The sequence below is a fragment of the Danio rerio genome, chromosome 7 (assembly GCF_049306965.1).
Source record: "Danio rerio strain Tuebingen ecotype United States chromosome 7, GRCz12tu, whole genome shotgun sequence".
Lineage (NCBI taxonomy): Eukaryota > Metazoa > Chordata > Actinopteri > Cypriniformes > Danionidae > Danio > Danio rerio.
Genome location: NC_133182.1, coordinates 36,650,741 through 36,672,928, shown reverse-complemented (window position 1 = coordinate 36,672,928; position 22,188 = coordinate 36,650,741). Strand labels below are relative to the sequence as shown.

The 22,188-nt window shown below is 33.9% G+C and overlaps 1 protein-coding gene across 27 annotated transcripts in view; it reads right to left on the bottom strand.

Annotated features, from left to right (window-relative positions):
- Positions 1-22,188, bottom strand: part of chd9 (chromodomain helicase DNA binding protein 9) — a 117,041-nt gene that overhangs the window by 26,161 nt on the left and 68,692 nt on the right. For 17 of the 27 annotated variants that reach the window (XM_005169013.6, XM_073908761.1, XM_068218460.2 and 14 more), the window contains 13 exons: positions 19,497-19,605; positions 17,608-17,748; positions 16,939-17,007; positions 15,030-15,085; positions 14,719-14,836; positions 12,645-12,731; positions 12,380-12,517; positions 10,065-10,186; positions 7,300-7,543; positions 4,355-4,531; positions 4,115-4,258; positions 2,334-2,589; positions 2,025-2,235 (listed from right to left, as the gene is read on the bottom strand). In XM_005169013.6, coding sequence (XP_005169070.3) covers positions 2,025-2,235; positions 2,334-2,589; positions 4,115-4,258; positions 4,355-4,531; positions 7,300-7,543; positions 10,065-10,186; positions 12,380-12,517; positions 12,645-12,731; positions 14,719-14,836; positions 15,030-15,085; positions 16,939-17,007; positions 17,608-17,748; positions 19,497-19,605 — 1,872 coding nt within the window. The remainder of the gene's footprint in view (positions 1-2,024; positions 2,236-2,333; positions 2,590-4,114; positions 4,259-4,354; positions 4,532-7,299; positions 7,544-10,064; positions 10,187-12,379; positions 12,518-12,644; positions 12,732-14,718; positions 14,837-15,029; positions 15,086-16,938; positions 17,008-17,607; positions 17,749-19,496; positions 19,606-22,188) is intronic. The other 10 variants (XM_073908763.1, XM_073908764.1, XM_005169014.6 and 7 more) reach the window with 1 other exon arrangement.

The window sequence follows — 22,188 nt, the reverse complement described above, 5'->3', positions numbered from 1 at the left end:
TAATAAACAGCATAAGCATTATTTTGACCTGCGTTTATCAAAATAAGCAAAAGAATGTGTTCATGCCGAATTGTTATATATTTTAAATGATTATAAACCTTATGCTGACCTAGTGATTTGAAGGATAGTATTAAAACTTAACATTATAATCAATATTTATTTTATACATGCATATGTCTTCAAATGACCATGTCATTGTATGTATGTAGAGGATAAGTAAATAAATACATACTTTAAAATAAAGATACACAAGAAAGCAAATACAGCGGTGTCACACTTTAACTGTTTTGATGCTTAAATACCTATAATCATAAGCACTACTATGCATTAGGGATGAAACGGTTCTATGTAAACAAAACATAACGTCCCATTGTCCTTCCATGGTTCAGTGCGCCCTGTGATCCGTGGTTCAGAAAATGCATTATTAACAGTTACTCGATGTAAATTCATACAAAAACATAAGGGATGCCGCTTAGTTGTTGTTGCAAAGATAGCCTAGATCAGTGGTCACTAACAGGCGGATCAAGGTCCTTGTCCAGACCCAAAAGCTACAGATGCGGACACACAGCAGGTTTGTTACTTCAGTCACTGCTGCTCGGTGTTCTTCTGCACCCGATCACTCTCGCTATTCACTCTGTTTACCCGCTGTCTGCTAAGAACAGCACTGAACTGAGAGAGAAGAGCTGCACACTCTCTCTTTCCTTAAGTTTCATTCATTACGATGGTGCTAATAAGTGAAATGGGGATCTTTGTAATCATAATAAAATGTAGAAATCAAGTGTTGTTTCCTTGATAATGCAAGCATAATGAAAACTCAATACTTTAAAAGTGCTCAATTATTAAGATGTGTTGACTGTTGAGTTGAGATGTAAAATTGAAAAAGGGAAAATTCAACTTTTATTCTTTATTTTCTTGAGCAATTTATTTGAATATACAATTTTCCAAATTGCTGTACTTTTATTTAATTAATGCAAGACATGCAAATCTACAGTCATATGTGTGAAGCCGTTGCATTGTCAGGTGTTTGTTACGCAATAAATATGTTTATAGTTCTTTGAATTGTTCTGTAGACATTTTTTTCTAAGCATAACACAAACCATATTGTGCTGAAACCGTGACCCTAAAACCGTGATACAACCCGAATCGTGAGAACCGCTGCACCCTTACTATACATGTACTGTATGAATATGTATTATAAGAGTCATATCTACAGACTGACTCAGACTAAATACACTTTGTTATTGAGATAAACTGTGCTGAATTCACAACATCTGATTTTTCAAGAAGACACATCAGTAATTTATTCAGAAAACCCTTTCCCATTCCACATTGTATTTTCACTCCTTTTTCTTTCTTTCATTCCTTCTATTCCTGCCCTTTATCTCATCTTCTCATTTTATTCAAAATAACCGTCCCCTATTTTTTCCCCTGTTATTTCCTGCCTTCTGTGACCCACTTTGGGCAGAGCTGTGCCTGTGGGACTGTGCCTGATGTTGGATCCCTGGAGTGTCTGCGTCCTGCTGCACTGAACAGCAGCAGCCAACATACACAGCACTTTGTTCACACACTGCTAGACTGTCACAGACAAGCTGAGGCAAGAGAAAAAATGAATGAGACTATGAAAGAATGAAAGAAACTAAGCCCAGCCAATGCATGGTACTGTCACGTGATCTCGCTGGTGCTAAGAAAGCTTTGTATACACACCCAGACAGATAAGAAATATGTGAAGGCAACTCGAACCCTGACATTGAACTAATGCCAAAAATGTAGATTAGATTAACTGCATATGTACCTGCTGTATATCTAAGACAAATACAGTACAGTAGAATGTCACAAACTGAAAGAAAATCCTCAAGAACTCTGCAGGAGTATACTGTAACAAGAGCAATTCACTGTAATTTAAATAGCCATCCACTTACAAGTACATAGGAACAAGTAGATAATGTTTATCATTGGTACATTATCAAATCATGGTACATTATGTTTATCATGGTACATTATGTTGCAAATATTTGTACTCTTACCTTCTCTGGATGAGGTAGTCTTCCAGGATGTCCAGGCAGCGCACCATCTGAGAGAAGATGAGCACTTTGTGTCCACCAGCCTTCATCTTGGGGAGCAGCTTGTCAATGAGAACGAGTTTACCTGCTGACTGAATCATAGCCTGCAGGTGGAAATCTACTGCTGCGGGGCTGTACACCTCCTTGAAGTCCTCCATAATCTTCTCCTCAGCCCCTGAAGCAAAAGAAGAGCGAGAGACTTCTTAGGACCATTCCCAATATAGTCATGTTAGATCTATCAGAAGTAGAGTTTATTTGTGTGTGTGGCTGTACCTTTGATGAGGTAGGGATGGTTGCAGCATTTCCGCAGTTCCATCATGGTGTTGAGCAGGTTTGGGACGTTGGCCTGACCAGCCCCTTTAGCCAGGAATGAGAAGTTCTTCTCCAGAATGGCGCGGTAGTATTTCTTCTGAATGTTGGTGAGCTCCACTTCAATAATGGTCTCTTCTTTAGGGGCCAACTTCTTCTCCACGTCCTCCTTAAGACGGCGCAGCATCATGGGTTTCAGAATGGCCTGGAGCTTCTGGACCTACAGGCACAGACATAGAAAAGATAATATATGATTTCAGCAACTTTATTTATAAAGCACATTTCAAGAGTTCACACTTTGATATGCTTGGCGTTAATAGCAGATTTGGCATGCTGTTCTGGGAGAGAACCCTGAGCTCTCAGATAATTGAGCCCACGGCTCCCGCCTGTTTAACAAGCATATAAGGGGGGCCGAGATCAGGTAGGTCTCGAGAGCTCCCCTTGGAAAAGTGAAGAAAAGAATGAAATGGGGTAGAAGGTGGGATTCTTGCAAAAGGAAGATTAGGCAGTAGGGTGAAATCAGTCTATTGCAAGCTTGGATCAATCTGATTGGATTATTACTGATTACGGGTGAGAGGCCAGCCGTGATCAATCATATCACATGCTCCTATCAAAATTAGTTTATAATTCTTCACTTAAATTTAACTCCAACTAGCCAAAGAGCTGTGGAAAGGTAAAAAACAGAGAAGGAAAAATAATAGTAATACAGATTCTCAATGTATTCATTTTCCTTCAGTTTAGTCCCTTATTTATTAGGGGTCACCACAGCTGAATGAACCGCCAACTATTCCAGCACAGAGAACAGGCAAACTCCACACAGAAATGCTAAATGGCCCAGCCGAAACTTGAACCAGTGACCTTCTAGCTGTGAGGCAACAGTGCTAACCACTGAGCTACCATGCCGCCCCAATCCTCATATAGTTATTTGCAATAAAATGCACAAGGGAAAAGATGCATTTTTAAATTCAGACAGTGAGCAAGCAGTTCTGATCTGTAGAGGCAGAACATACATATGTATTCAAACTTAAAAGTTTTCAGTATCACAGTTTTTTTTTTTTTAAATAGCTTTTATGTTCAGTGTTGTGTTTGCATTTATGAATTATTTATGCAGTATGGTTGTCCTGTGAGACACAACATTTAGTTTCTCTAAATGTCCAGACATGTAGCGGAATGACAATAAAGCTTGACTTGACTTGATCCTTCAGAAATCATTGTAATATGCTGATTTTCTATTCTATTATCATCAATTATTATCATTAATATGATTATCAATGCTGATCTTTCGCTGTAGGTTTGAGAAACTTGTCTGTTAAAAATATATTGGCTAATAATTTATTTGAAATTAAATCTTTACACAATATAAATATCTTCATTTTAACCCTTGAATAATGTAAGGTACTTGACAAAGAAGGTTTCCAACACTGATAATAATGACGAAAGTCGCAGATCATCATATTTTGATTCTGAAGGAATGTATGAGACGAGTAATGTTCAAAAATCTGCTTAAAATCACAGGAATACATTTCAATTGAAACTACATTAAAAATATTGAATAATCAATAATAAATAATATGTATTATATACTTATAATAACAATAGCAGTTTTTTTGTTTTTAAAATAATACATAATTGCAGCCTTTTTGATCAGAATAAACTTTTAAAAAAGTTTGATTCCAAACTTTTGACCGATACAGCATATAAATGATTTATATATATATATAGTATATATGAATTATATAATGCACCTGCTCCTCAGTCTTGAGGTCTCCGAATTCTTGCATGAAGGTGTTTTCAGAAGGGAAGCGGGTCGGCTCCAGGAAGTGCAGAAGACTAAAAAGCTCCTCTACCGTGTTTTGTAGTGGAGTGCCCGTCAACAATACTTTATGCTCCTAAGAGTCAACAGAGAGACATCACACTCCAAAAAAATTGGACAACAATATTTGTGAAAGTGTGTTAATGAAGCTGAAATAAGTTCTCATTAGTACCAGACTCATAAGTTTGAAGCCCTCCAGTAGCTTGCAGTTCTTGTTTTTGAGCCGATGGGCTTCATCGATGATGACACAGCGCCAGTCTATTGCGTTAAGTTCTGGACAGCCTCCCAAAATCATCTCAAATGTTGTAATGACTGCCTGAAAGCGGTAAGCACCTCTTATCACACGACCCTGTAGGAAAGAGAGACAGAGAGAAATAATAAATGCTTGCGAATTTGTTCCACAGTGGTGTTTAGTGTTCCCTGAGGTTTTGCATGATACACCATTATACAGTCATTAGGGGTAAATGATATGACCAAAATGATAGCTTAGGTTATGAGTTAATAGTAACGGTACAGATAAAGACGCAGATATTTTTTGCATAAAAATCCACAAGAAGAAACTACATATCCCTTCATAATTTCACCATTTTTGGCCATGATCTATGGGATCTCTAAATGACTGATTCTGCTGCGATGATTTACAGAAATTTCTTTTTTTTTTTCATTTTATTTAGATTCAGATTTTTTCATGTTTTTGGATTTTTTGTTATTTTATTATCAGAACACAATATTTACCATTTATGTACTGAGATAGATGAGCAACAGTCGCATGCTTAAAGTTTATAATTGTAAGAAAAAGGACAATACACATCATAAATAAATACAATATAAGGCAGACACGTGTATATTTATAATATAAAGACATCTAAAAAAAAAATAAACATCACTGCTTAAATTAGATACTTTCTGACTGACTAAATAGTGTTCTCTTTTACTTTATATTTAGTATATATGTTTTTTTTTTTTGGTGATTCATTTTTGTGGTGTTGTTTTGTTAAACATCTGTGACATTTTAACAACTTTAAACTGTTTTTGCTACATAGCCTGAAATAAACAGTCGATTACCATTTCACCATGTAATACACCACTGGCTAAACACACACAAATAATGCTTTGAGACATTACACAAATTGCACTACCCTCCTGAACAAAGTTTATCAATTTGACATCTTTTTGCTCAACATGACTTCATTTTGGTTTTGTCCAGCAGCCACAATCTTCTTCTACAAATATTGTTAACTGCTTTTGTTTTGATTACAGTGGTCTGTGAATGACAGAGGCTTGCTCTAACTAAAATGGTAGTCAGCAGTGGACTTCATGTGATCTAAAATTGTATTACAAGAGCTATAAAACAATGCCCCCCCACCCCACACTCTCGTGTAATACATTAAAACATTTATCCACATGTCTGTGGCACTTAATGTGAGTCATTGTGAGAACAATTTGCTTTTGTTTTGCATTTCATGCATTCATGCAAAACAATGCAGTACAATTTTAATTAAATTAGGGATAATTTTGCTTGATAATTATGTTTAAATATTTTGTGAGGCTAGATTTTGCAGTAATAACAAGGAGAAATTATGAATCATGCACAAAAATATCTTTTTAGCTAGTTAACTAGTAAACTACTTGCTCTACAAACAAGTATTTGCATGACTTTACAGACAAAATAAAATAATATAATAAGAAAAATCAGTTTGCAACATCAAGCAGCATAATGAGCTGTTTTTAATGTCTAAAAATGAATGGAAGTGAATGAGACCGTAAGTCTCAAACCAAAAAGATTCAGATGGCTCCTCCCGGTTGTATGCAAAGAGTACACAGTATTATGTAAAACTGGATGGGTCAATATATAAATATTACAGAGTATGAAATATAAATAGCCATTACCATAGCCAAACAAATATATATACATAAACAGTGTTCAGCATATACACCCCTGTACACCCCTCACAAACATAAATATATATATATTTATTAATATTCCCTATTAGATGCTTCACAATATTATATTTGTGGATTTTTTATTTGTTATTACTGAAACAAAATCTGGAGTTAATCTAACAAAATAACTTACAGTTCAAATTTATGTAAGGGAAAAAAATTCAATAGAGGAAAAATTAAGAGAACCAAAAAATATATAAATATATAAATAAATAAATAAATATATATATATATATATATATATATATATATATATATATATATATATATATATATATATATACATATATATATATATATATATATATATATATATATATATATATATATATATATATATATATATATATATATATATATATATATATATATATATGTGCAAAATTTCACTTGAATTTAAATGTAATATATTTCCATTTTAAAGGTGTCTGGTCACTAAAATGTTATTTTAATATATACAGTGTATCTGTTTAATAAATGTGTTTTGTTCAAATGCATCAAAAGAAATGACCGATATTCACTGAGAAATTGATAAAAATATTCATTTTCAAACAGTGTGTACTTATTTATGCCGAACACTGTATCTAATAACTTTGTTTGCTTATTTTTAATGATGCAGACCATTAAAACTTTAACAAATGAAAAGACACTAAACAAACAGCACATACTAAATTGATAAAATGAAACTGCTGTAGATGCAAAGAAAGATAAATTATAACAAAATAACACAAATTTAAAATTGAATGATTTAGCAGATACTTTTATCCAATTATCCGTATTTATGATATGAAATTGTAATGAAATATGTTCTTTCTGCTGCTGTTGTTGTTGTAGTACAAATACATAAACTGTGGGAAACAGTACTAGTATTTTCTACTAGTTGATATAATTTCATGGTATGTACTGAAATATCACCCAGCCATAACAATGATGTGTGGGTGTTTGCAAATCAAGCACTACTATACAGACTTAATCAGAGATGTACAGCCAACCTTATAATTAAATTTAGTTTGTAAAGGAATAAAATAAGCATAATTGGTTTGTGGCGTGCGTTTTTCACCACTTTTAAAACATGATACTAGAAGAAAATCGACTCAAAAGCTTTGAATTACAGTTAAGAGGTCTAGATCAATGTGAGGACTTCCTCTGCTTTGTGTGTGTGTGAAACATTACCTGAGAGTCTCTGCAGTACATCTCATACTGTTGGAGCATCTGTCTGCTGACCACACTGCCATGGTACACGATGACGTTGAGGTGCGTCCAGGTTCGGAACTCTCTCTCCCAGTTAGCGATAGTAGAGAGAGGGGCAATGATGAGGAACGGCCCCTTGATCCCTGTGCGATAGATCTCTTCCAGAAAAGTAATGGACTGGATGGTTTTTCCCAGACCCATCTCATCCGCCAGAATACAGTTACGCCTGCAAATTGAGCTGTACTTCAGTATTTGACATTTGTGCTTCACAATAGTTCACCCAAATATGAAAATTAGGGATGCTCCGATCAGGATTTTTGCAGACAATACTGAGTACTGATTCCTTGTAATGGTGATCCGCTGATACTGAGTACCGATTCTAAAGCTTCAAGCTTCATAATGAATTAATCACAATTTCCTTTAAGTATGAACCTTAAGAGAAGACCTTACCTTACTGAAAGGAATAAATAAAGGATGCTGCATAAAATACCTTAACCTACTAGGGCTTAGTGGCCACATACGTGGACAGCACATTTTAAATGTAATGTCTTATGTTTTATATTTTGTTACAGACATAGTGTCATCCTGAAATATCTCTAAAAGTACATCATATCAAAAGATGAAACTTAAGTTTTATTCTAATTAGGTTCCAATAAGCTCAAATAGCAAATAAAATAAAAAATTCATGTAAATAAACAGCTTAGGTCTTAAGAGGTTAAACACGTCTCTTATAACCATATAGGTGTGAACATGTCATGGCCAGAAGAAGCTTTACAGAAAATCCATTCATTTTACTTCGGCTTAGTGCCTTATTTTATCAGGAGTCGCCACAGCGAAATAAACAGCTACAGAAACTAATATAACACAGATATAAAAAATATGGGTAGAAAAATAACAAAGAATGCAATTTGAAAACATTGCAAACGATGAAAGAAGAATTCAACATGTCTCAATCAAGAACAAGTTTGGAGCGTATGTTTGATACTTAAGTTAAAATGCACACCTATAAATCTAATACTTCTTTACTAAAAGGAAATAGGCCTATAAACTACTGTTTATTGCAATAAGTAAATTACAAGAAGTTATATTATTAAATATTCATGTTACAAAAAAATTATTTTTAAGTTTGTATTTTATCTAAAAAAATTCCAGTCAGTTTTAGTGAACTTGCAATATTGTCAAAAACACAGAATTTCAGTTGTTTTACGTAAAAAGGCCTTAACGCATGCAAGACCATTCAAATATTTTGCTCGTCTCTAACTATTGACAGTAGCTTCAGAGTTTCTTACAGCAGCTTGATCACTCAATGAGAGAGAGAGGGATTTGCACTCACAATAATCTTTACTGCTCTATTCATGTAATCTGTAATGCTTAGAACATCACTACATGTGCGATTTGTACATTGGCGATCTGTTTAATTGCTCATTAACTTTTATAATTTCTCATATTTTAACAAATTTTTGGGGATCACAAAGCCGTCATGAATAAGCAGGAGATTCGCGGAGCTTCCAGAAGAGGTCAAATGGTTGGATGAGCCACTAGATAGGGAGATAGCTCCGCTTTTGTCATAGAAGCTCAAAACACTGGATATTTATTGGCTGCACTTGCAACAAAAAGAGCAGCACTCACTCGCGCAGGTCGCGTCAATAGACTGTATAAACAGGTCGCATTGCATCCGTATATATTTGAGCTGTTGTGACACAAGCACAACGATCGCTCACGCCCCCATGCATCATTTACCTAGTCACATGTTGTGGCTGCTGTAGGCTATGCATAATAAACGGGACTGCACGTGCGTCTTCCTCTGCTGGTAAACACCTGCGATCGGTTTATGAGATCGGCCAGATTGGCGAGTACCGATCAAGTCATTAAATGTGATTATTGGTCGATACTGATCTTTGGCCAATCGATCAGAGCATCCCAAATGAAAATCAACCAATTATTTGCCCTAAAGTAACTCTTTTTTTCCAATTAGCAGAAAAGAAGTATTTTGAAGAATGTTGGAAACTGGTAGCCACTGACATCCTTAGAAGGAAAAAAAATATTATATTATGCTAGTCAATGGCTAGTGGTTTTGAAGAGTGCTCAAATGTCTTATTTTGTGTTCATCAGAAAAAAGAAACCTAAGTATATTTATAACAAGTGGAGGGTGAGTTAATGATGACAGAATGTTCATTATGGGTGAAATTGTCAGAAAGAAGGAAAGAAAGAAAGAAGGAAAGAAAGAAAGAAAGAAAGAAAAATAGAAAGAAAGAAAAATAGAAAGAAAGAAAAAAATAAATAAATAAAAGCGTATAGAAAGACATGAAAATGCAACAGCAAAAAGGACAGTATTAAACAAGAGAGGTCCAGAAAAAGCAATCCCACTATACTAACAGCAAGCTTCAGCATGTCAAAAACAAGAACAGCACACAAAAAAAGGCTAGTAATTCAGCTGGTACTTCAATTATCGCAACTCTTACATGACTTTCGAATTAGGTTTGTGAGTGGCTTCTGTACAAAGCCATCAGACAGATGAGTTGCTGGAATTTGAAGCATTTAAGTCATTCTGAAGTAAGTGCTGAAAACTGAATAGAACTTCCACAACACAGCTCTCTCGCTCACCGAGAATGCCACAGTTATTGAATATATAAAAAGCAAGCATAAAAGCATAGTCACAAATTGTATAACAGAAAGTATGATGTGCAGACATTAGCCCACAGATGAAAAGTATGTGTTTATGAGGTAGTAAAAGTAATATGCCTTACCTGTTGTACCAGTTGAAGAGCAGCCAGTTGACCCCCTCCAGCTGGTAATCCCTGAGACTGTTTTCGTTACAATACTTTCGCGATTTCTCCAGCTTCTTCCAGTGACTTGCTGGAGGACGCTCCTGAAAAATAGACACATGGAGCATTCAGTGCTAACCACCCACAGTACAGCTGAACCACACACTGCTTCTAGATCAACGACACACTTACAGTTGAAGTCAGAATTATTAGCCCCCTTTCATTTTTCTTTCTTTTTTAAATATTTCCCAAACAATGTTTAACAGAGCAAGGACATTTTCACAGTATGTCTAATAATATTTTTTCTTCTGAAGAAAGTCCTAATTCTTTTATTTTGGCAAGAATAAAAGCAGTTTTAAATTTTTATGAACCATTTTAGGGACAAAATTATTAGCCACTTTAAGCATTTTTTCCCCGATAGTCTACAGAACAAACCATCATTATACAATTAATTGCCTAATTACCCTAATCTTCCTAATTAATCTACTGTAGCTGTATAAAAGTGTCTTGAAAAATATCCAGTAAAATTTTATTTACTGTCATCATAGCAAAGATAAAATAAATCAGTTGTTAGAAATTAGTTATTTAAACAATTATGTTTAGAAATGGGTTGAAAAAAAAATCTGCTCTCCGTTAAATAGAAATTGGGGGAAAAAAATAAAAAGGAGGGCTAATAATTCAGGGGGGGCTAATAATTCTGACTTCAACTGTATATTTACACACAAACTTATTCTTTAATCTTTTTTTTATTATTATTTTTAAGCCCAAACAAGTATTTTTAAAAAATACATTAAAGACTTACTGTAAAATATTATTATAAATTAGTGCTGTCAAGATACTGAATTTCGGTACCAAACGGTACTGATATAAAAAAAAACTTAAAATGCACTCAACTGTGCTTAAATGTTAGTGGGAAATGGACGTTTTTAAAATTTCTGTACTTATTCATACTGAAATTTCAGTATTATAAACAGGGCTGCACAATACTATGAAAATATGCAATATTGTTTATGAGTGTTGCAAAAACATTATTTATAATGATATAACTAACTTAATAAATGCAGTTATATCCGCATTAAAAAAATTATTTGGGTTGCGGCTGGAAAGTAGGGCTGCTTGATTATGGGAAAAAATCATAATCACCATTATTTTGGTCATAATTGTAATCACTATTATTCATAACGATTACAGTTTTGCATGTATTTGACCATTAAAGCGCTCACATTAAGATGACTTTAGATGTGTGTGCTCTGCTCATCTCTGAGGCTGAGCGCATACACACAACAGCATGTGATCTCTTTCACACTTTTAAAAACATGAATGATTTGAATGTACATCAATGAATGATGCACATTCCACGTCGCAAACGTTACATTACAGTACATGCTTTTAGTCATTTTTACATGAAGTCAGCTTTATAGAGCAACATAATCATTAGAAGCCAAAATTGAAATCGAAACTGAATTTCGATTAATTGCACAGCCCTACTGGAAGGGCATCTTCTGCATTAAACATATGGTGAAATAGTTGGTGGTTCATTCCGCTGCGGTGACCCCTGATAAATGGGACTAAGCCAAAGGAAAAGGAATGAATGAATAAATAAAAAATAATTTACTTATGTAATGATCATACTTTAATAAATACTCAATAATATATATTTTTTCTGAGCTAATAATAATTTTAAACATTTGCCATGAATAAAACCTTGGCACAAATTCAGATTGTTATTGATTGTTGTTATTTTGCTCTCTTTTCTCTCAGCATCAGTATTTATTTTCAGCTCTAGTTTCACCTAACAGCACCAAATGGAGATGTAGGGATAAAGATAGTAATGGCCTCATCTGATTAGTCAGATTTGGATAAACAACCTACTGTATGCATGCAGCACACAAATGCTTGGCACATAAAATTAATTTAATGTATTGCACTTTTTTGCAATATAGATAATGCATATATAGTATTATCGGGATGAGTTCAGCACTAATTCTAACACAAAATGTACACAAATGTAATTATTACTCCACTTTTCTAACACATCCTTAAATGTACAGTCAAAATTGTGCACATTTATGGATTGGGAAAACTGTGAATTCATGTTTAATGAACAGAAAGTTCAAAAGAACGGCATTTATTTGGAATAGAAATAGCAACGCTGGACTAAATCATACATTTCTTGAAAAGAAAATAGTTTGAAATAATATAATATTATGTAATGCAAAGGAATTCAATGTAACGTAGCATAACATAACGCAAAGTAACAAAGTAGTGTAAAGTAATGTAATGGATTGCTATCTCACCATTCTGTTTGTGTGTGGTTTTGCTGCCTGCAGCTTTTTGAACTCCTCAATCTTAGTCTGGTCTACATCTTCCATCAGCTCCCATGTGCTGTCCTCGTATGGCAATGAGCACCATTTCACCAGGTAATACACCACCGGCTACAAACACACAAAGAAGGCTTTGAGACTTACACAAAATGCTTGAACAAAGAGAGAGCGTGCTTTCAGGAAGCACAGAGAGTGTAGACTGCACTCGATCACACATAATTCACAAAGCAACCGCTACCTCTCCACTGTCCTTGTCTTCACAGTAGGACACCTCAAGAACTCGGTCCACTTCTACATAGTCAGGATTGAATGGGTCCTCCTCAATCTGTAACACAATCATACACATCATGAACATATACTCATCAATCAAGTGATCTTAATAGTCAATAATAGAGATTTATACAAGGGCATTTTCGTTTTTAAACATACAACATTTGCTACAGTTAGGCTGGTGCTTCACACTACTAAAGAGTTTACGACCCTTGAAAACTTTAAGAAATGCTGCAAACCCTGTTTTAATCTACTACTAAAATGAAGGCATGGCTGCACATTCATGTATCTTTCCATGATTTGTCGAGCCCCTCTTATTTAACCATTATGCTGAGCTTTATCAAATTTTTATAAGAAACACTGAAGTTCAAAGAAATAAGTCAAAAGAAGGAATTTATTGAGTGTGTATTTTTTAATTCCACAATATTTTCTTTTTATAGTGAGTTCACATAAAAAAATCTAAACCATTACAGTTCTGAATGATGTACTGTTATCTTCATGACCAAAAATGACCCACGTGCTGAGAAATAACGGAATTTCACTTCAATACTTGAACATTGATAAGTACAAAACCTTGTTTCTACGACAACAATCAAACAAAACTTTTAAAATGTTTACTTTTGATTAATAACTATCATTTGTGAATTATTTATTTAGTTTTATTCATGTGTTCTTTATAACTAATTCCATTTTACATTATGGTGGATTTACTAGAAGTGTATGGATTTTTTTAAAAGATTTTTATCTTGTTTTCTTCTGAACACTAAATTTAAAAGTTTTTCTACCAACATAAATTCATTTTATTTTCTCAACACAATTTAATACTAGTCGTTTTCATTCATGTTTAATTGAATAACTGTATATAGTCTATAGTTTCTAGGCAACTATATTTAAATCAATGGGGCCTATCACAAACCTAGCGCAATAAGATGCAAGACATGTTTTGCATGATTTGTTGGTATTTTCAGACCAGCGCAACCCTCATTTTCACATTTTGCACTACGTTGTTTAAATATTAAATCCATTTGTGCCACTTTGTGGTCTCGTGGGTGTGCCAGTCTAAAAAAGAGGTGAGTTAAGACAAATTGTTGGCGCGTCGATATTTTGAGGAACTGAAATAGACTGCGCCACTGACCAATTGAGAGCTGGTCTAAAGTCTAGCGCAGAGCGCGTTAGCTGTGCGCCTGAGCAGGTCCAAAACACGTAAACATTAAACATCATCTCAGGTGTTTTTTTTTTAGTTTATTCATGACAATTTGCATTTTTATATTATTTTTAGTAGTAATATTTATTATATGTATATTTATATTTGTTTTAATAAAAAACAAGTTTAAATGTATCAATCCGTCGGGTTTTGGAGACGTATACGTCACTATAAGGAGTATAAGAATAGAACGTGTGTTTTTAGATTTTTTTGGCCATTTATTGTTCATATATTCATTTGCTTGAAATTAGAACTGAATTTAGAAATAGTTTTGAAACAAACCTTTGCGCTTAACAAACCAAATATTTATGTAGGCTAATGGATGTCTTCAGTGGAGTGCGTACAACAGTTTCCTTATCCAGGAAGGAAATGAACTTAAGTAAAAAGGCCGAATGAGGGAGGCTCCTTCTTTATCCTTTATCGCAACTGACTCTTAAAGGGGATGGGGGATGAGACTATTTGGTTTAATGCATGTTATGTTCAAAACACACCTATACCTCATTAAGAGAATAAGCACAACCCTGTTAGACCATGCGCCAGGGAGCAAATTGTACTTCTTAATACTTAAAATAGCAAAAATGTATTCGGACACGCCCTTAATGCTTTTGTGCCATGTGCTTTTTGTTAATATAGAGTCCGATATGTTTAGCTCCTCCGTCTTTAGTCATGTATTGTGGATTGAGATCTTTTCAGAAATGCAGAAATAGCACTATATTAAAATAAGAAACCACTGTAATCGTAGCCTACACCAAGATGAAAGTAAACCTTCAAGCATCATGCAACATATTCTTAATGGGAACACAATGTTTGCAAAAGTAACAAACAAACACATTCTTACATCAGCAAAGAAGTGTGCTTTTTGGGCCTGTTTTATCTTGAAGCGCTTGATTTTCTGCTGGATCCTCTTGTCTTTTTCTAACTGCTGCTCCGTTGCCCACTCACAGTGAAGATATGAGCTACAACACACACGTTTACATAATTACTTAATGCTTCTTACATATGCGCTAAATTATGCATGCTCATCAACACATGACTAAATTGCTCTCTGAGCTGCTCCTGGTTATTAGCGATATGAAAAAAAAAACTGCTTGGAAGCAAACAGAGAAAACTGTTAAAGCTGACAAAAAAGGCAGTGCATAATTGACTTACTAGTTTTTGTATTTCACAAAATACTCTTCAATTTCTACCAATACCCCAGGAGAAACCTGTAGAATGACACATACAACACACAGAGAGAAAGATAATTTTGAGTTTATTGCCATATCAGCTTCTCCGGCAAAAAAATAAATAAATTTTTGCCAATGTCATGATGGAAAACAGATCAAGTTTACCACATTTTATAAATATCACTTTTCTACAATTATAAAAAATATTCTAACAATTAAAATCTCATCAACATTCACCAACATCATTTTTTTAAACATTCTATTTATTGTATTTTTACATCAGTACAAACTTTTACATATGTATTCTTTTTTCTTTCTTTTAAACAAAACGTTGTAATATCATGTTAATATTATATGTATAAGAGAACTAAAAAATACAGAGAAAAGTGGGGGAGAGAGGAAAAAGAAAAAAAAAACTAAATAAGGGGGTTTTAATCACTGCTCTCTTGTTAAAACACTCAATAAATGGATTCCATAATACCTGGAAGTTCTTAGTTTTATTTTTAAGGGAAAGTCAAAGCTTCTCAAGTTGCAGGCAAGACATGACTTTATCAATGTGGAGCAACGGGAAGGATCTTTTTGTTTCCAATCCAGTAAGATCAATCTACTTGCCAAAAGGGTTATACATTTCATAATTGTACGTGGATTTTTAAATAATTCTGCATCATCACTGACACCAAATATAGTTAAAATAAGCCCAGAGTATACTTGTTTTCCTATCACTTCTGATATTAATTGAAAAACCAAAATCCAATAATTAACTATTTTAGGAAAATTCTTAAACGTGACCAAGCGATGCTAGAGTTTGACTGCATCTATCACACAGTGGGTCTACGAAAGGGAACATCTTAAAGAGCTTTCATTTAGACAAGTGGAGTTGGTGCAGAATCTAAAATAAACTTGTTCTTGAGATTTCAACATCACTTAACTTTTATTATTGATACAAATTTTACAATTTTAAAAGGATTCACATTTAAAAATATTTCATTTAAAGTCTCTCCAGGTAAAAAAAATCTGAGAGTTTGATAAGATTAAAAATAGAGCATTCTAGAAGAATATGATTAACAGTTTGGTTTCTGTTGCAATATTAACATTTTGGGGGTTCTTCTCCTATGAGTAAATGTTCATGAGTGTTATTGCAACAATATTAACAAGCACACACACACACACACACATACATTTTTAATCTAATTAATTAATTTCTCATCTTTTACCATACAATTTGAAACATTCATATGCCACAGCCATATCACCCTGCAGCCCAAGAGCAGTTACTGAAGCTAAGGAGGGCTGAGCCTGGTCAGTACCTGGATGGGAGACCACATGGGAAAACTAGGTTGATGTTGGAAGTGGTAATAGCGAGGCCAGCAAATTCCCTCCATCTGCCCTTACCCATCATGGCCTCCCAATCATCCCTATCCACTGAACTGGCACTGGCTCTATCACTGTCTCTCCACTCCACTCCACCTATAGCTGGTGTGTGGTGAGCGCAATGGCGGCATTGTCCTGCGGCTGCCGTCGCATCATCCAAGTAGATGCTGCACACTGGTGGTGTGCAGAGATCCCCTCATGATAGTGAAGCACATTGGGTGTATGGCCATATATGATAAATGCGCTGAATAAAATACACCTTACTTACATTTATAGAACGTTTCAGTCATAGCAAAATGCCATCTTTGAGTAAAAACTATTTCCTTTGTCACAAGTTTTAATTAAATTTTAATAAAAGTAGAGACTATGCTGTTAAAAAATCTGATCACAACTCATTACAACTTAAGGAATATCTGGAGCAAATAGATCTTTTAAAAATATCAATAAAGATAATAATACTAAAACAAAAAAAGCATATTAAGATAAAGCATATTAAAATAAAGAGAAGGCTGAACTCGTACCTCTTTTTTCACCACACGAGACGCCATGATTTTATCAACCACAGCAGCATCTTCCTCGGTTGGATTCTCCTTCAAATAAAGATAAAATATGAAGCTCAGAGTCCAGTCATAACACTGCAAATACTTTCAATTTGGGCAGAAAAAAAAAAATCTAATTGCGACTTCTTTGACAGAAATCTATTCGATTTGCAATTGAAATTTGATAAACAGCTCAATTATCCGAATAACATGCACAACATGTCTTAATAGTTTAAATAAATGTTTATTAACACTATTTAAATATAGCCTACTGTATATACAGTGTCATATATATGTTACTGTATGTGCATTAAGCCTGTGTGCTTCTCTTCACAATTTGACAGCTCTAGACATTCATATGCGATGATAGTTTGGAAAATATGATTTCAAGTACTAACAAAACAACAGGCAGTCAACCATTTCATATAGTGTAAAAATACCAGTTCTATTGCATTCATAATGTTTCAAATAATGATAACAATTTAATTTCAATCAGATATTATTTTCGCTTAATCTCACAGACCTAATCCACACACAGGTTTCCCTTCTGCTAAACATGTCATACTATATTGAAAATGAGAAAACTACTGGGATACATGAAGAGAAATGAGTGTATGCTTATGAGAGAGCGCTGAGATTTTATGTTCTCACCACAAACAATTGCACTGCAGGCTTTTTATTGGAGCTGCTCTTTTTGGCTTTGACGATGACCTTCATTTCCTCATCAGATATTCGGGCCTCACCGTCATCCTCATACTTCTTCCTCTTGACCTTCCTGTTAGAACGCCGCTTCTGTAAACACAGTGAGTGTGGTTTCATGTTTATGTTTGGAATTTTTTTCTCAATGATGAGGCATTCACACACCATCGCTCAACAGTTTCTTCTACTTACCATAGCTGCATTAAATATATTATATTATAACTTTTTCAGAACTGTTGTCCACTTGAACATGTATTAAAATACATTTTCCCTGGGATAGCAAAGGTGAATTTTTAGCAGACATTACTCCAGTCTGTAGCATCACAGAATCCTTTAGATATCATTCATATGTTCTGATTTGAAGCTGAATAAACTTATTATTATTATTATTATCATCATTATTGTTATCATCAATATTGAGAACAGTTGATGCATCTATTATATTTCACTAATGAATAGAAAATTCAGGCATTTATAAATAAATAAACTGCATTAATTTGAAGCATAATTATTTCATAATTAACAAACATAATAAACAACATTATAAATGTCTTTACTTTTAGACAATTTAATGCATTCTTGCTGAATAAAATGCATAAATAAAACTGTGTGAGATATAAAAAGAAACAGACTTTTTGAGTGGCAGTGTCACAATCACCAGCAATCCAGGCTTGTAGATCACTGGGAATCATTCCCTTTCACTCAGGACTACAAATGTGTCACCATATGGACTACAAATCCTGTCATGCAGCACAGAATCACACCTGTTCTGGTTTTCCACTGATTGCTAAATCTCACCACTGAAGCTGTTCAGAATTGATAACATGGATATTAAAAGCAGCGCATAAACACACACACTAGTTTATCTGTTTTAGAGTTCTGTGATATTACAACGCGTTTCCCTTGCCTTGCCGTGTTTTAACCATTGCTTTGTTTGTTTGTTTGTTTATTCCTGTCTGCTGTCCTTTTGACCATCTTCTTGTTTTCTGACCACGACTCTAGATTTCCAGTATACTTCTGTTTGTTTCTGTATTGACCTTGCTTGCCTGATCATTCTCATAATACAGTGTCTAAAAATAACTTTTAAAGTAATTTTTCAAATAAATAAATAAAAAATATTTTATTCAGTACCAGGAAAATATTCTTGCGCTATGTAAATATGTCATCCAAGGTGATGAGGAGAAGAGGAGAACCCCTGCGCACGCACAATTTTATTTTTCACTCAGCAAATCACACATGCTCATCAGGGGCCCTTAAATAAATTAGTACAGTGCAGAGAGAGAGAGAGAGAGAGAAAGAGAGAGAGAGCGAGAGAGAAAGAGAGAGAGTCTGTCCTCCCTCCCAAATATAACATGACCTAAATGTGTATGAGTTAAAGTAAATGGAGAGGATGAGAATATCTCAGGATGACCAAATAAAGAGCCGCCCGCTCTGCCACGAGACCCCAGTGTTTCCCAGAATGCACACGGCTGTGGCTTTAACTCCACAGCCTAACTGAGTCATCAAAAGCACACTGCTTTAATTAACACAGGGGGTATTTAAAGAGGATAATTATATCTGGAAGGGTGGATGGGGGTATATCATGGATAAAGAGAATAAGAGGTTAGGCGTTTCAGAAGAAAGATGAGGAATTCATTTGAGGGTACAGCGGTCGTCTAAGCCTCCTTCCCTCTGCTCATTAACATGTCGCAGAAAGCACAAATTCATTACACAGTTTTAAAAAAAGCCAAGCAATAATGTTCAGGTTTTTGTTCATCTGTGTATTAGATGTTTGGAAAAGACAGCAAAAAAGACATGTAGAGACATGTTAAGAACAGATAGAAAACCATATTGTAACTTACCGAATCATCGTCTTTAGAGGATCTTCGAGTGGGTCTGTCATCATCAGACAGCTCTTCTGAGGAATCTGTCTTCTTCCGCTTCTTCTTTCCAAACTTTATAACAATTTTTCTGTAGAGGTGAAAACACAGGGAGACAGAATTATTTCATCACCGATTACACACTTAATTGTTTATTTATCTATTGATAGTTTGTTCAAGGAATGAACCTTCCAAAATGTTTGCAAAAGTCCCTTGAGAGAAGCTGTTACCAGTTGTACTCCTATGTTTCTGAATGGCAGTGCCTTTGTATTGAAACTAAAGATTGAAATCATCTAAAGTACATTTTCAAGAAACTGTAAAACTGTTTAGCCACTGTTTCATAACATCGCAAATAAAACTAACATCTAATAAAAAAAACAGGAGCCATAAACACACAATTCATTTAAAGTGTTGTTATTCTTAACCAAAACTGAAAATATATTCAGCAGTATACTTACATATATATATACATACATGCATATATATATATATATATATATATATATATATATATATATATATATATATATATATATATATATATATATATATATATATATAAATAAATATATATATATATATATATATATATATATATATATATATATATATATATACATATATATATATACATACATATATACATATATATATATATACATACATACATACATATATATATATATATATATATATATATATATATATATATATATATATATATATATATATATATATATATATATATATATATATACACACACACACATATATATATATATATATATATATATATATATATATATATATATATATATATATATATATATATAAAAGAAAAAAATAAAATAATTGTTAGATAATTTATAATTAGGTATATATTTTTTCTTTTTTTTTATTATGCATTTACAACTAACTTGAATAAAATAAATAAATAAATAAGACTATAAATACCTGGATGACTTGCTATTCATTTACTACTAAACACTGGTCTCTCTTAATTAAATTGTAAATGTCATGTAATGAAACTAAACATGCACGATATATCGGCGGGCATATTGTTATCGGCAGATAAATGTTATTTTTAATGTTATCGTTATCTGTCTGATGTCAAAATTAGGGCGATATCTTTAAACTGATAGATTACTTAATTGTACAGAACTTCCTGCCTCGCGCATGTGTGGGTAAAACTTGTTCAGACTTGTCCAGTGCACTATAACAGATTACCTCACATTGTTTATTCCTTCAAAGTTCGTCCTTTCTTTGTGTGGTATTGCTTGGCGTTAATAACTCAGTAAGTAACCATATTCATATTGTAGTAATGTTTGACTGAGTGTCATTGTGTATTTTGGTTTAAATCGCCTCAGAAAAAAAATATTACATGTGTAAACATAATAGCAGAGATGCATAAGTGCTAATATGTTTATTTGTTATTATCAACGCATTGCTTGCTATTGTGTTGTTAATACAAGATTGTATTCAGTTAAATCGGCATATTTATAATGATTATAATGAGCACGTGTGATCAGCACGCACACACATAGTAACACACCAAAAGCACCCCAAACAGCAGCAGGGGAGTCGAGTGCCAGTCACTGAATCCAGCAATGGGGTTCTCAGGAGTCCGCCACATACTGTCTTTATATTCTGCACTGTTTTTTCATAAAGTTATCTGTGCTCAAAGCTCAGGTGTTCTATCATAATTTGAGTCTGAGTACATCACGCAGTGCTTGCAGTTAAAGTTTTAAACTCACTTCGGTTTAACACAAACCTTTCATCGAACATTTTTCACTCAACTGGCAGCAAGAATGAATATAGAAGCGCTGTTTGATTGAGGAGCAGCAGCTACATGTGTTCTTAACAATCTAAAACGCCAAGTGAGAGGAATTTATCGTAAGTAAATTATACAATCTGTATTTAAGCTTTTCATTTGTACGGTGGCTCTGAACTGTCAAAGCACCTCTCAAAACACTTTTTCGGTCATTACATATGTACATACCACTAACACGTTTTATTCAAGAACATTTGAGCTGGTTTCAGTTCTTAGTTCTTTCCTTTTCATTTTACTTAAAATATATTTAACTTGTTTGTTAATGAAGTCCCATTTTGTTATTTAACCTATAATCTTTATACAACAGCCAAGTTGCATTTTAGTTTGCTATGCGAAGAAAAGGAAATAATTTATATTTGGCATGCTGATGTATGTGAAATCTTGAATATAGGTCTGCAGTTATAAAATTATGCCTTTTTTTCTTTGAGGAGGCTATTCGGTTTCTAAGATCAGATCAAACTTTTATGAAGTTTGTGAAGAAAAAAATCAGCTTTTCACTGTATAAAAGAAATATTTATATTTGTTGGCTATAGTTTATCAGTTGTAGGCTCCAAATTATTAGTTATCGTATCGATATTAGCCAAAAAATCCATATTGGTGCATCCCTAAATGAAACCCAATGAGCCAAATGCTTATACTCAGAAGTCGCCGCTGCTGGGCACTAGTAAACGTCCTATTTTCACAATGTCTCTTGTCAGTGCCAGGCACATAGGTAATGATACTCAAGACATCAGCTGTGCATCACTCGCTCTTTCACTCTAGCTCTCATTCTGGGTCCTCCTCTCTGGATGATGTTACACTCCACTAGTCTCCGGGACAACGTGACTTCCTGGTTGCCTAGCG